Source organism: Polistes canadensis, unplaced genomic scaffold (assembly GCF_001313835.1).
Source record: "Polistes canadensis isolate GaletaPanama2010 unplaced genomic scaffold, ASM131383v1 scaffold_348, whole genome shotgun sequence".
NCBI lineage: Eukaryota > Metazoa > Arthropoda > Insecta > Hymenoptera > Vespidae > Polistes > Polistes canadensis.
In genome coordinates, this window is record NW_014569895.1 from 60571 (window position 1) to 76593 (window position 16023).

Below are 16023 nucleotides of genomic sequence, written 5' to 3' on the forward strand. Positions count from 1 at the left end.
AAAAATGTGAATTAATGTGCATAAATTAATTGATAATATATTATAGTATACACAAAAAAATCAAATAAAATGAATACCAACAATTAGTTTCTCGGATACATTTATAATTTTCAAATTGGTAGCATTGAATAAAAGTTTATGCGTGACGAATTGTAGTTACCTGTGGTGTTTCGTGAGCGATGGTGGCGTATTTCATAACCTTGTGAAATGAGCTCGTAATATTTTTAATGGACAGTATGACTGAAATTGTCTATAGTAGCGAATCAGAGACGTTATAGCGAATTTAGAATTAATTTTCAATTCTAATTGAGAAGTTTTCAATATATCATTGATATCTTTTGATAATAAATTGAAGAAATGGCGTTAGTACATAAATTTCATCAACTGTCAAAATTAATTTTTTCATTAAATTCGATTTCTAATAAATGTAGACAAAATCTTCCAGTACCGATAATTCATTCATTGGTACGGAAAGCATCTACGTCTCAACCCCTTTCAGAAAAACAGGAGTAAGTAAATAATATACATTGATTTAAAATATATATTTTTCTTATGAAATAATTGTATTAATTGAAATAATTAATAATGATTATTCTTAGAGTTAGTATAACATTCGTTAGAGCTGGTGGTGAAAGAATAAAAGCAAAAGGCAAAGTAGGAGATACTATATTGGATATAGTGGTAAATAATGAAATTGATTTAGATGGTTATGGTATGTAATATCTAACAGATTATTGTTTTCTTTTTTATCTGCTAGATAGTTCTTATCTCTATGTTGGTAGAAGTAATATTAGTTATTTAGAAATGATTTATACATAGGTGCTTGCGAAGGAACATTAACTTGCAGTACATGCCATTTAATATTTCCTAAGGAAGTGTACGATAGTCTTCCTGATAAACCTACTGATGAAGAATTGGATATGCTTGACCTAGCATATGATTTAACTAATACGTATGTTACTGATATATTTCTCATTAAGAATTAAACAGAATTAAAGATTTCTTTATTGCTAAAAGCAGGGCTTCTTAAACTTTTATAGTATCCTCTCTTTCGCTACCATAAAATTATTGGCATATTATAAGTGTAGTTGTTAAACTTATTTTAAATTCATGTTTGATCATTGCCAGAAATTGTTTAGTTTTATTCAAATTTCTGCAACCCTATATGAGTCATCAGAGTTGCGTCTACATTTTGAGAAGCACTGGCGTCAAGTACATGCGTATCAATTTAAAAAAAAAAGCCAGATTACTATTGAGGTCTAGATCTAGACCATTTCCATATGTTACATATATTCATGACTTCTTCTAAGTTATTTCCATGCTGTTCGTGAATTGAAATCAGTGATTTCAAGTAGTATCTGATATTTGAATTTTAACATAACATGGCATATTCGAATAGCATTTAGAAAACTGTATAGTGACTTTTAAAGCTATTTATATATCGTTTTGATCAATTAATGTTAAATGTTTTTGATATTAAATATATTTCTTTATAGGTCCAGATTAGGATGTCAGATAGTAATGACAAAAGAGTTAGATGGCATTGAAGTGAAGGTTCCAACCACGATCAATGATGCACGAGCCTGATGTTGAATTGTACTTCCATTCTGTCCATATAAGATAAAACAATTTAAATGGCCAATAACACCAAATATGGATGCTCTTTATAAATAGTAAAATTATATATCCTTCTTACTATATAGCATAAGTTTACTAGTTATACTAGTTCATTTTAACGTATATGTAATATTATGTATATAATGATAAGACAAAAAGAGGAAACAAAAAATAACAAATTTATATAATTTTATATAAATCTATAAATATTTTATGACAGTTTTTTAAGCGATGCGAATTCATTCGGTGTGAATTCAATCAATTATCAAAAGATTTATAATATAATAAAGAAAAGTGCAATAAGTTCGTATATTATAATATATACGTGTAATATTTATTTAGTGTTTTACGTTAAATTAATAAATTTTGTCTGCATATATTAGATAGTATTATTAAACGCAGAAAACGTAGAAAATGTAGCAAAACAAAATGTACATTGTCTCACGATGATATCCTTTTTATGTAATAGATAACTTTCTCTCCGTAATTCTATATCCATGTTGGTAAAAGTTTTTCTATTATGTAACGAAAGAAAAATCGTTCTGAGGCTTTTATTAAGTTCTTTGTATATACTTAAAGTGCCATTACTAAATAAGTTATAGAAAAATAATCTTGTTAAATAATATTTTTATATAACTTTGAAATAAAATAAATGAATAATATTATTAAAATAAGTTAGAAAATCAGGATTATTTTATTATGTTGTCAAAGCCGTAATCATGGGCGAGGCGAGCCGTGCAAGGGCCGTGCAAGGGCCGCGCAAAGCGCAAAAAAAGAAAATCGTACGTATTTTTAACGAATATCGTAGTCAAAATATTTGACCAATCATTTAACTCGACATGCTCTGAATAATTTATTTCTATTAAGAAGGTACATTACCAAATCTATCCACGATATCGATTTTACATTTGTAGTAGTACATAAAGCTAAAACACTTTTGTACTATGCGTATTACGTGTGGACCCAACTAATAATTTACTCATGCATTATCGCACGCTATAAGTAAAACGAATTATTACTACACTACTTACAAACTTGGTAAAAATTATGCATTATATTAATGTGTAATTTACATATTTTCATTTTCTTACCCTGCCCATTTCAAACTTTCTACCTCTAGAGAATGTGAGATATTATAGATTTTTTAAATGTATATATTTACACGTTACCGATAAGTCGAGATATGTCTGTTTAACTTTCAAATTTGTAACTTTATCATTTCATCAACAGTTAATACAATTCTATATTTTTCCAGTTTAATATTTCTTTAACGTATCTCATACTTAAAACATTATATTTATACACATTATTAAATGCAACTTTCAGTACGAAGTCAGTCATAATTATATGATTTCATTTCATTACGCGTTTTCCTAGTTAGATTTCGATTTATATTCAATCGATTCTCAGTTAAGTTTGAAAAATAGTGGAAATGATATTAATTTATTAATTTACATATCAAAAACTCTTGTTATAATGATAATAATAATAATAATAATTATTATTATTATTTATATATATCAGATTTCATATATCAGCTATTCTCTGTAATGAATATAAAAAAATACTTAATCGCGCAGTCAAGCGATAGTCAGAATTCTAAGGTCTAAGGCTTTCTCATTAACGAAAGTGACCTAGGACTAGAGGTTTTACTAAACAAGTAAAGAAATAAAGAACATGGCAAGATGTACATAGCTACATATGTGTCACCTTTCCAAACTGCACGAGATTTTTCTTTTCTACGAGTAATGCTTTGATTCTCTCGTATTCTTAATATACGCGCGCACACACACACACACACACACACACAGACACACGCACACACATTTTATTTTTAATGCTTATATTTTTATCTCATCGAGCACGAACCCTTTTGTTACTAGCGACCCGTATAAGGGTCGTATTCGAGCCAAAATATGCTGTAACGAAAGGGATAATATTACTTTAACTTTTTCTTTTTACGGCTTTTTACCCAATTGTTGACGGTTCGATCGTAATAACTTTCTTTCCATTCTTTCTTGTCGTCGTTGTTTTTTCTTTTACATAGATAACTTTTCTTATTTTACACATACGTTTCGTTAGTTACTGATTGGATTGCATAACTGATAAGTTATGCTATGCAACAGGTATTACCTGTGTTATGCTCTCAAATGTATCAATTAGAATAATATTATGAAAAACAAAGTATTGCTATTTATGTAAATGAAATGCGACAATAATGCAAGTTCTATTCGTAAAATTTCTATTACGAAATAACATTATGTTATTCGTAATTGTTCAAACAATTTCTTAATCAACGATAAACTAACCGAATGATTTTTATTTACGCAGAGTTATCTTATTAGAATACTTTTAAAAAATAGAATATAAATTCGGAAAAATTAAAGACGTTCAAATTTTGTTCGATAAAGTATACAAGGTGAAAACTCCCTTTTCCATAGGGGTCGGGGAAAAAAAAAAAAAAAAGAAATTAAACCAACAACGATGGATTTTAGTCGCATTTAACAGATTCCAATTTCAATGAGACGTCGTACGTACATAAATCAGGTACCAGCTGAATCTCGAAACTTAAAATATGTTAGTGTTTTTCACACACACCTTTTCTTATTGTTTGTCCACAAAGTGAAAATTAATCGAAAACACATAATAAGAGTCTCGTCGAATGGAATCAAGACACAAATAACGTAAATACACAATTATTTAAGTACATACACATTGTCTTTTTAAAAAGGAAAAATAAATTCACGAAGGTGCCGCGACTCTTTGAAGTTTAATAAGAAAAAGACAATATATGATATCGTCAGATAATTCTTAGGTGGTCTCAAATCGTAGAGAAAAAAAGAGAGAGAGAGAGGGAGAGAGAAAGTGTCCACCGATATCTAACGAACGTTCTATAAAAGTTCAATAAGTCTTTCGAATAGATAAATTACTCCTCTATCTCGATTATTTACACGAGAGTAGATAGTTCATGAGGGCTGTTGGTTGTAGCTGCACTGCTAAGATCCAAGGTCGCTGCTGGTAGGCCAGGACTGACGCTACCACTGGCTTCCCTCGTTATATGAGACCTATTGAACTTATTGGTTGGACTTGGTGGTGACCTGTCACCTGGCGTAGCAGGTGGTGTTACCACGTTACTACGATTCGTAGCAACGTTTAAAAGACTGTGCGTCGAAGCGAGTGGTGCACTTGTCGAAGATAATAACAAGGGGGGCGACATCGGTGACGACAAATGTCGATGATGATGATGATGATGATGATGCTGATGTGGCTGATGATACTGAGAACTACGGTTGCCACCGTGATGAGGCAAAGTGGTATTTGAGTGGGTTGCCGTCAAAGAACCGATTTTTGGTGCGCATCCACTGTGATAAAGACTCGGCCGTAGCTGATGTTGATGCTGCTGATGCTGTTGGTGTTGCTGTTGCTGGAGGAGATGCGATTGATGATGATGATGATGATGATTTTGCTGTGATTGCTGTTGCTGACGCTGCAGTTGAGCGGCCGCTTCGCACTGTTCGCGAGCAAGCGCCTTAACCGCATTCGTCTTCTCCTGAAAATTATCAAAATATCTTCTAAGACTCTTCTTTATGGAATCGATCATTTTCAATATATTTTTTCTTTTTTATCAATATTTATAATCAAACATCAGATCATTTATTTGACAAAATATCGAGAAAAAAAAGATTGAAAAATGTTAATCAATTGAATAGAATATCATCTTTAATAAGTTGTATAAGGTAATATGTATATAGGATACATAAGAGGGACAAAGAAAGATGAAAAGAGAATCCGATGGGAACGTTTAAGGCGACGTCAAAGATGATATTAAATTTAATTATAAGATACGTTGGTACTCCCCACACTCGGACCAACCCACACCCCCTTATACGTATGTACCGAAAGCTATAGACGTAGATTATAAAAGAAGAAAACGATTATGAAAGAAACCTCCCGGCTGTTTTAATGGTACGGCATTAAGTGATACGAGTTTACGAGCGAATTAATCGCCATAATGGACTATAACCGGGAATGTATTGAAAAGTTAAATTATCAACATAAATTTCTAGCTATTTTTTCGCTGCCTTACTTTACACATGTATTTATATATATGTTGTTACATATTTGTACGTGTAACAAGCTGTTGTTATACGATCGGATTTAGTTTACGAGATATTGTTACAGAAATCTTCGACAGCAAGAAAAAAAAAGGGAAATAAAAACAAAGTTACAAGTGACGCATTCGTAAAATTGTTGTCTTTCTCTTTTCTCTTAAAATTCAAGTTCAACGTTCGGCATATTACGTAAAGTCAAATAGGATAGTAGTATAATACTTGATTCGATGATGCCTGTGTTATATCCGTGTCAACGGTAAAGGGACAATTCGCGAAGCATTTTACAATAATATCAAGTCGATGCTGGTTATGCTAATCAGTTGCGTAGGATAGAAATTGGGATTGGGAATTGGTATATATAACGCGTGCAAGTGCGAATATACAGGGTGTATATAAGAAAAAAGAAATGTATTCGGAACGTTTACAAATGTTAACGATATTTCAAAAAAGTAATAACCAAATTCAATTGACAAACATTTTTCTTTTGTTTTTTTTTTTTCTTCTTAATTTTTAAAAGGTTGCATACAAAAAAGTAATAAAGAAAAAGGTAAAAGATGAAATGCTGCTTACCCTCTGCCACACGAAGACGTTATGGACCATGGCGCATCCACAGAATACAATGCCGAGACCGATAAAGACAGACGTCACTATAGCTGGCGTCGAATGAAACTGTATAAATGTGTATAGGATCATGCCTGAAAGGAAATAAAGGACGAATGTAAAATATTAAAATCCTGCCTCTGCCTGTGTGTCCTCCACCCCTTCCCCCTCCTCCTCTACCTTTTCTCCCTTATTTTGTTTCATTGCTACGTCAGCGTGGCAATTAATGTGTGATATAATAATGCACGCTGGAATGCTCGTATTAGCGATAACGATAGAAGATATTCACGAGAGAAAAGAAAGAAAAGACGTTCTCACCGGTTAAGAAGACTGGAATGCTAATGAAAAAGCCTCCGACCGCGCAGACACGGCTGATAGACGACTTTTGCAGGTACTTGTTGCTCCTGTAAGAAGAAAAAATACAAAAGATAAAGGAAAAACAAAATAAGGACTCAATTAAATCGATATATTCATGTTTGATTGACCACACACACACAATAAGTAACATTTTAAATATTATTGAGAACTTTTGATAGTTAATATCTAAATAAACAACAGTAATATTTGTATAAAATTTCTATATTACTTATTGGTCAACTCAATATACATTTATAGTTAGTTATTTCGATTCTGTAAAATTCGTTTTCATTAAGCACGTTCTTTTTCAAATTCTGAAATGTAAAGATATTCTATTTTACATTCGATAAGATTTTTGTTTAGTTTAAACGACTCGAAGAGAATACAAAATTTGATTTATACATTTTTAATCGAGAATACGTGGCTTTTTTTTTTTCAACACGACACAGGGTATTCCTTTCGAATATCTATGAGTGTGTTCGTAGATGTAATATGATTAGGCACATATATCTCTTCTTCTCTAGGGTGTATGAAACTAAATCTTGAAAGTGGCTTATGTTAGTATCGATGGAATACTTTTCCTTGGAACTTTCTCGTCGTATCTTGTAAGTATCGTGTAACCATCGCGTAACGGATTACATCTTTTGTGGTTGTACCACATATGACTATCTACAATATTTTATCTTCATTTAAATTAGAATTTAAAAATCATTCTTCTTTATTTAAAGTATATTCTAAATATATATCTAACGGCAATAAGAGGTATATTTTCTATCGAATTGAAAATCTTGAAAAATATTTGTTCCTATTTGAACGTGTTTTAGTTTCTAAACGCGTTTCGTGTGTCGTAAAGGCCCTTGTCGACAGTTAGACGCGTCAAACAAATTTATGATCAGGGTGGAGAACAAGACCCTGGGCTGGGATAGGTGTTTATACGATCCAAACTAATATCTTCTATACTACGTTAGGATAGACTGCAAGCAAGTATAAGAAGGTACTATCTTACCAAACATAATCATCTTACGTTCTCCATAAATTACGAGAACCGTGGCATGATTTTAAGCATCGGTTGCTGATAATGACTATCTTGCCGACTCTAATTCGAAAGGGGCTATCGAGTACTACATACAATCGTGACATTGAAACCTTTCTCACGATTTTTGCCGAAACGTTTGGCGAACGAAAACAGAACCTATAATTCGAATGTACGCGGCGTATACAAGTTCGACTGTAATTACATATTTTCCTATCGTATATCATTTAACAAGAATTCTTTTTACAAGGTATAGAAGAATAAGTTTCTCGTTAGTGTTAATTGGTTTCATTAAAAAAAAAAAAAAAAAAATACTAATTTTTAAATTCATTTTGCAACACACACGCGCTATATTCTGATAGTAATCGTATAACACCGTACCGGAATCAGGACAATTTGATATCAACGATAAATCTGAGTTAAATTGAAGAAGTTTGTTTTGAAAATATGATCCTACGAATGTTTTTTTTCGAAAATGTTGTCCAACGAAAAGTTCATTGACCTCGAGAAGGGTAGTAGCAATGGCATCGTGAGAAGGCGCTCTTGTTCGATGAACCTCTTTTAAGCACGCACCGCACCACGTATGTAAGTATGTACACCTATGTATGTACGGTAAAGATGCGTGAGTTTTTTGCACCAGAAAGGTGGAACGCGCCCGACGGATGAGAGTTATTCTCTCGTACGCGTGAGAGAACTCGCGACGAAGCCGGATAGAAGGATGGTGGAAGAAAGAGTGAGAGGAGGGGAGGTAAGGGTAAGGGTAAGGAAGGTCCGTTAAAGTTGATCGAGGTACTCTCTTATTACACGTGTCACGCTATAATGATTTAACCGGATAGACTATATGTCCTCCTTTTCTACGATTTATTGATTTTAATGACAGCATCGTGTCCAAAGTTACGCGTGTATGATATAACGTTTAACTTTGAATAAAATTTCCATTCCACACATAAGATCTTCAAGCTTCCCTTTCAAGATCCCTTCCGGTGAACGATTAGAGGATAGGATTGGCTTTTATAAAAAGAAATAAAAAAAAAGAAAAAAAAAAAGGAGACAATCTCTAACAAATGTATGATTAGAGGGCGAAACTTGTAAAGGGATTCCATACCTTTATACGATCTAGTATGCATGCGTGCATATGTTACACGTTCGTAATTATTGTTAGATGGAGAACGTGATGGAAAGGATTATTCTCTCGATGTATAGTCAAAGGAATATGCATGCCGTTGCATTTGACTTCTCTACTATAGTTCGACCCATATATAACGGTGACAAAAGGTAAGGAAAAGGTAAGAAAAAGAGAGAGAGAGACTGTTTGAGTAAAAGTGCGGGTTTCTCATCAAGAGGAAAGTCACGTTTCGACGGGCAGGACGTGACGTGTCCTTGAAGGTATCAGTGGCAATGACGTATCACGAGTTCGCGAGTATGCAAAGTGTTATTTTACGTCGAAGAGATATCAACCTTGAAGAATCCGAAAGGATTGTGTGTTTTCTTTTAGCAAGATGATTATTACGCATGCAAATAGATTCATTTTTTAAATAGATTATATTTATTCGTTGGTTCTATCCAAAAAAAAAAAAGAACAAAAAGGAAGAAAAATATGGATAATTAAAAAAAAGTCGTTATTAATAATGAAATCAAAAACACAAAATACCGATGCCGCGCGCAATTGTAACATAAGAACGGAAAGAAGAAAATAAATAAGAGAGTATATTAAACCCTTTATAACTAACTCCCAATCAGAATAAAAACAAAGTCACAAGTATAATTTACGATTATATGATATTTAAATACGAATTATTTAAAAATAACAATGGAGAGATTGGTGGGGGTTGGTAGAAAAACTCTCGCGACAAGTTACACGTCACTTTAAAATTACACGACGTTGTAGAGGGGGGGGGGGTTAAGAATAAAAAAGCAAAAAAAAAAAAGAAGAAGAAGAGAGACTACTGTCGTGCTCATTTGTAAAGGGACATTGACCTCGTCTCCGTGATGTCTGTCTCCCCGAAGGTGGACCAAAATATTCGGTGTATCTCGTGAAGACACTCAACACGTTTTACATAGAAAATAGATATATGTATGTAATATATTTAGACCCGTTTCGGGGTGCGCATCATTACACAATAAAAGAGAAAAGGGTGATCAAAAGTTTTAGTTGGTGGCCGTATTTAGAATCTCTTCCAGTCTTCTTATTCGGTGTCGACGACCGACCGACGATTCTAATGGCAATGCGGAAAAACGCGCTAAGCTCGAGCGGCCGGTTTCATTGCCGCGAGAGTGAGTGTTCCTAACTACAACAAGGAAAGAAAAAAAAATACACGAGGGGAAAGAAAAGAAGGAGTGAGAGAGAGAGGGAGAGAGAGAGGGAGAGAGAGAGAGGGAGAGAGAGAGGGAGAGAAAAGGTGAAGGAGAGAAGAAGAAAGGTGGTATTAAAGCGAGAGCTGTTGTAGTCATTCTAGTTGGCGAACGGTTCCACGTGGGGACGAGCCTCTTTTACGATATATTGATGATTATTATATACATACATACGCACCACATGTGTATAATACGAATATACTTGGTGAATCAAAAAATGCGTTTTCAAGTTAATATTATTATAACTAAATAGGAGGATAAAATATTGGTTACGTTAAATATAATTTAATACGATGATCGAATAATCGATGGTTATGATTAACGTGTAAATTCATTGATAATTAAATAATATTACAAATCAAATACAAATATATATATATATGATAGGTATATCAGAAGAATGTAGAATGATTGTTCTTTTTTTTCCTCTTTGATTTTTAGGCATTTCTTCGTTTAATTTAATTTAAAGGAAAGGTTTAATTGGTCAAGAAGTTTTGAAGATAACAGCTTGTAAGGATTTATTCGGACCACCCTGTATACACATGTAGATAGGTATGCGTGTACACGATGTGTAACCGCGTACGTGCCGTTAGAGAAAGATGCATGTAATCTGTTGCGAAACGGTTAGCTGCACAATGTCGGGGAACTCGAAGAAGAGCTAGGACACGATGACGAGCCCTTTTCTCTCTTTCCTTTTTCTTTTTCTTTTTCTTCCTCTTTTTCTTTTTCTTTTTCTTCTTCTTCTTCTTCTTCTTCTGCCTATACTACTACTACTCCTACTACTACTCTAATGTATTTCATTGCATTGCGCAGAACGAACGTAACCGAAGCGAAGCCGTGTTTATGCCATTCTAACTTCCGGTTAGAAGCCACAGATCGAACGGGTTACTTTTTATTTTACAAACATCGATTTTATTTAAACCACCGGAAATACATTACAAGGGCTTTTCATTTCCGATAATTTAAGATTTGATTTCTTATCTTCTAATCTGTGCGTGATCGTAGAATTATGATCAATCTTATTAGAAACATTTTACTCGAGCCAATAATTTATTAATTTTTCATAGTTAAAACATATTATAATTTGTTTTTTTCTTCTTCTTTTTTGTTTTTATATTCATATTAATCTGACATATACGTCATAATTAATGATGTGTCATCTCTTATTAATTTATTATTATTAAAAATATCAATTTTTAATATTTTCATAAGTTCCGATGAAGTATAACTAAAACGACATCGTTTCAAAGTCGGAATTTAATAGGATTTTTGTATCCGACCGGTTTTCCATGTCGCCCTTCATCAGCACGGTTCCTTGTTGAAATGGTTATAATACGAAGGTAAAGAAATCGAATTAAAAGGACGAGAAATATCTACAGTTCCACAAATAACACCGTGAACGTCTTATAGAAAAGAGGAGATGAGTTGAAAGTTTCTAGAAATGCAGTAGAAGAGAACTACTACCTATAAATAAGAAATTATATAACGCATCGTTATCTCTGAATTGGATTGAGTTGAGAAACTTTACACGGTGTAAAAGCATTAAACAAAAAGTAATATGCATTATAATATAAATAAATAGCATACAATGTAATACAACAGATTAACAACAATAAAAAAAAAACGTTTCAAACACGTTTGATCATTAGTCTCGATACCTAAAGATTAACCCAATTCCGAGGAATCGAATTTGAAATTTATGGGAAGAGAAACGAGGAAGAAGAAGGAAAAGAAGAAGAGGAAGAAGAAGAGGAAGAAGAAGAAGAAGAAGAAGAAGAAGAAGAAGAAGAAGAAGAAGAAGAAGAAGAAGAAGAAGAAGAAGATGATGATGATGAACGTAGAAGGAATATCCAAAAAGTAAAAGGCGTGAATTACGTGCGAGGGGTAAAACGCGGGGTCTCAAATAAGCGATCATCGTAGGAGATGATATACACCCGGCCGAAGGTAAAAACATGGAACGACGTTTCCAACGATGTGGATCGTGAGCGTTGCTTCACCAGGAACCAGGATGATGGATCGTATGCGTTGATCGTACGGTCTCTCTACTCGATAATGGATCGTACGTACATATACGTGTACGTTAACCTCTTGCGTATTCTCGCTCGATGACCGGCTATAATCGCGAAAGAAAGAACCAACCAACGAACGAACCAATAAACGAACGAACCAATGAACGAACGAACACGAAAGAAATGGCCAATGTTCTACCTGTTTTACTTATTTGAAATGATCGTCCCCTTTTCTACCTACTTTGAAAATAAGAAGGGAAGAAGCTCGGAGTCAAATATATTCTTTGTAGCGAAAGGTGCGCCCTTATCCTTCTTAAGGAAAAAAGGGGGAAAAAATGGAGAAAGCAAGGGGGAGAAGGAAGAGGGATAACCGTTAAGACTACTCGAATCGCACCTGTTCTTCCTATACCCTCAGCTTTCAGGGATTCAATGCATTTTCTAGATACATTTTAGACTTTAGTTCGAGAATGAACCAACCAACACGAAAACCATTCCCGACGGTTAACTTAAATAATCAAGAGTCTCGGACCTCAGCGGATTCCTTTTTTAAGTCTCACCGATCAATCGGCATCAACATCACGGAATGGACCCATATAAATTCTCAAGATTTTTCTCCTCAGTTCAATGGATTTCATTCATTTGAATTTGTTTTTTCTTTTTTTCCTTTTTATATTGCCTTGATTTTCTTGTTGGTTATTATTAAATCTGTTGGATGTCTAACGAGAAACCCACCTAATTGGGTGTTAACGCGCATGTTTCTTCTTCTCTCGAAATTTTTTATCTCTTTCTTTCTCTTTCTCTCGTTACTATCTAAAATAATGACGTTTATATGTAATATATGACACTAGTCGGAGACGATCTTTTCTTTCGAAAATATTTTTCAAACATATTTCATGTCTAAGCTTTTCCTTTATTACCCCTTGACGTTTCCAGTTTAATAAAAAAAAGAAAATAGAAAAATAGATATCCAGAAATAGTTAGGCAAACAAAAAGGGAAAAATTTTTCATTCGAGACTTTCCGGGATAAGAAGAAGGGGCGTTCCAAGAAGAAGTAGAAAAAAAAAAAAAGAATAGAAAGCCCGAAGAAAAATCTCGCGAGCGAGCGAGAGTCGACAATAAAACGATGTGGCCTTCCTCCTCTTCCTCCTCCTCCTCCTCCTCCTCCTCCTCGAGGAGAAAATTCTCGAGTCGATGAGGAGGGCTCTTTGAGAGAGCCAGCAAATTCGTTCCTTATCCTCGAAACGTGCCCCTCGAAAAAAAGAAAAAGAAAGAGAGAGAGAGAGAGAGAGAGAGAGAAAACCGACTCTCGGACGCCAGAGATTCGAACCCAAGGAATGTGAAGTAGCACTCGAGGAGAAACGAATATAACGCGCGTGTAACATCAACGTTCTACTATATTCTAGGGTTACTCGAAAACATAAACCAGACGTCGCGACGCAAACATCACGTTAGATCACAAAACGTATATATATATATATGTTATCGTGAAAGAACCTAATTGGAGAATGTCAAGATTCATATGGTTGCTTGGCGTGTCTTCGAAATATTAATGTATAAAGATAAATCCAAATATTCGATCTTTCACCGACGTATTTGGTATGTGTTGACATTTCACCATGTGAATTTTGACATTATTCAATTTCAATCTTTTACGGTAATATATATCTTTTCTATTATATATAGAGATATATATTATATTAGATATATAATAAAAATATAATAAATAATATGATACTATATATATATGTTAGATAGAAGGGGGTGGAATCGAAGAGATACACGATACTTTCGCTCATCGGCAAGATAATAGTACTGTGCCTTATTAAAAATGAGAAAATGAGAATTGGATCTGACACATAGGAAAGAAAACAAGTTGTTGTATCTGCTCTGTCATTCGTTTCTATTTAACCCTTTTGACCAATACGAGTATACACTTACGTCATATCTTTTAACCGCTCTGATATTGTACCAATTTAATATACACGGTGACTACATTTTTTGTCACCACCATATACTGTAAATAAAAATAAAAAAATAAAGTTTTTGATACACTTTGATATCATGTACGCGTATAGATGTGTTTAAATTTCGCGCGTCAAAATATCCTTGAATTCAGGGAAGGGTTAAATTAGAAAACTCGTTTCGACGTGGTTGTTCAATCGTAAATGAAGGAATTTCATTGAAAGCGAAAGAGACAAGAAGAAGAAGAAGATAAAGAGAAAAGAAAAGAAAAAAAGAAATAACGGAGAAATGTTACGACGATTCGTTTCGATCGTTTTACATAGAATCCTACGTTTTATCGTCGTAAATGTGTATTTAACCAAAGAGTAGAAGGGTAAGAAGGGAAAAAAAGAGAGAAGAGGAATTCGTCGATCGTTTGCCGATGGAGCGTTGTAATTACACCGGGTAACACGAATTTTTTCCAACGGGAGTTCGGCTAATTTGTCTTTCATACGTACTTATACATTTTCGAGAACGATTTAGCTCTTTCTTTTAAAAACCTACCATCGATTTTTCTCCTACATACAAATTAAACTTATCGATGCAAAGTGATACACGCAAGATTACTACAAATAAATTTTCATTAGTTATCCAATGAGAAAATATATATCTAATTTTCTAAACGTTAACTCTTTGAGTTACTGCGGTATTAAAAATGTCCCACTTTTTTTGATTAATAAATGAATTATTATTATATCTGTTTTCTTGTTTATTTTGATCTGTCTTCATATTATGTTATTCCTTTATTAATAAAAAAAAATAAAGCAACTTTGTGCAATTTAAAAAGAAATACAATTTCTCTGCAACATGGATCTTTTTATTAAGTAGCAACAGAAGAAGGAGTAAGTTAGAATAGTCCCGAGTTTAAGTATGAAAGCGCAAAGATCCGTTATCACGAGCCACTTAAGTAATGAGCTAGCACTTGGTAGCACAGAGGAAGAAAAATGTCTTTCAAGCAACCGGATCGTTAGATCTTTTCTCGTTGGCATTCGTTCTCATGAACGATGACGACGTCGTCGTTGTGGTTGTAGTTGTCCGTGATGACAACACAACGAGTAAGGCCGCACCCCAGGGTGTCTCTGAAGAGTCTACCGACGACAATGGGCCAGGAGGGAAGGGCCAGGAGGGAAGGACCGAGAGAAGGGCAGGGAAAAGGGCTTAGGATTCACCATTAGCGTGTCGCTTTTCGGAGCACGTCCGAAGGCGTACAGAATGGAGGTCTTTGCTCGTAACAATGCTATACTACTTGCCGAGTTGCTGACTAAAGCAAGCGGTGCTTTCAAGCTTTTTTTTTTCGTCAGATTTTTCGAGATATATATATATATATTTTCGCGTAAGGATGAACGACGAAAAAAAGTAAGGAAAGAAAGAGAAAGAGACAAAGAAAAAGAATAGGGCAACGATCGCGATAAAAAAAAGTTTTCCAAAAGTGGGATCGATCGTCCACTTATCTTCACCACCGACAGACATTTAGGCCAAGTTATCTACAAAACTAGCAACTCTTAACAGTGCCACGTGGCCATTACGTGGTATTATCAATATCAAATGATTCTCAATAATGTTAAAATAATTTCTAAAAAAATAAATTAATTCATTTGTTGTTTTATGTATCTTAAACTAATACCCATGTCTTGATAATTACGATCTTTTTGCTATTTAAATCATTGCAAGACATACTTCAGAGGCAAAATGATGCAATCATAAATTGTGGGACGTATACGTCCCATGCGGCCTGAACGATAAGTATTTCAATATCAAGACGACACAGAACGTGCCAATAATTTCATTAAATTTATCTATACCGCGTTTAATCAATTATTTTGATTAAATTTGTTGCTCAAATTTCTGCTAAATTTGCATTTTTACATGATCTTTTTCATTCTGAAGCAACTTGTTATTAATATATTTCAAATCATTAAGATTTTGTAACATGAACATTTGC

General features: G+C 33.8%; 2 protein-coding genes across 4 annotated transcripts in view; one reads left to right on the forward strand and one right to left on the reverse strand.

The window, feature by feature from the left end:
- The first annotated feature begins 152 nt into the window (after positions 1-152).
- Positions 153-3122, forward strand: LOC106791880 (adrenodoxin). Its single transcript, XM_014757864.1, has 4 exons — positions 153-509; positions 600-712; positions 820-952; positions 1497-3122. The coding sequence occupies exons 1-4, from the start codon at positions 358-360 to the stop codon at positions 1585-1587; spliced, it is 489 nt and encodes a 162-aa protein (XP_014613350.1). The 5' UTR covers positions 153-357; the 3' UTR covers positions 1588-3122.
- A 41-nt stretch (positions 3123-3163) lies between these two features.
- Positions 3164-16023, reverse strand: part of LOC106791876 — a 28268-nt gene continuing 15408 nt past the window's right edge. For all 3 annotated transcript variants that reach the window (XM_014757857.1, XM_014757855.1, XM_014757856.1), the window contains exons 3-5: positions 6648-6733; positions 6300-6424; positions 3164-5167 (exon numbers count right to left, since the gene is read on the reverse strand). In XM_014757857.1, the coding sequence (XP_014613343.1) occupies positions 4565-5167; positions 6300-6424; positions 6648-6733 (814 nt within the window). In that variant the 3' untranslated portion in view covers positions 3164-4564. The remainder of the gene's footprint in view (positions 5168-6299; positions 6425-6647; positions 6734-16023) is intronic.

Coding starts and splice junctions, on each gene's coding strand:
- LOC106791880 (XM_014757864.1), top strand. CDS start 358: ATGGCGTTAGTACATAAATTTCATCAACTGTCAAAATTAATTTTTTCA. Junction 713..819: donor AATTGATTTAGATGGTTATG/GTATGTAATATC, acceptor ATTTATACATAG/GTGCTTGCGAAGGAACATTA. Junction 953..1,496: donor GCATATGATTTAACTAATAC/GTATGTTACTGA, acceptor ATTTCTTTATAG/GTCCAGATTAGGATGTCAGA.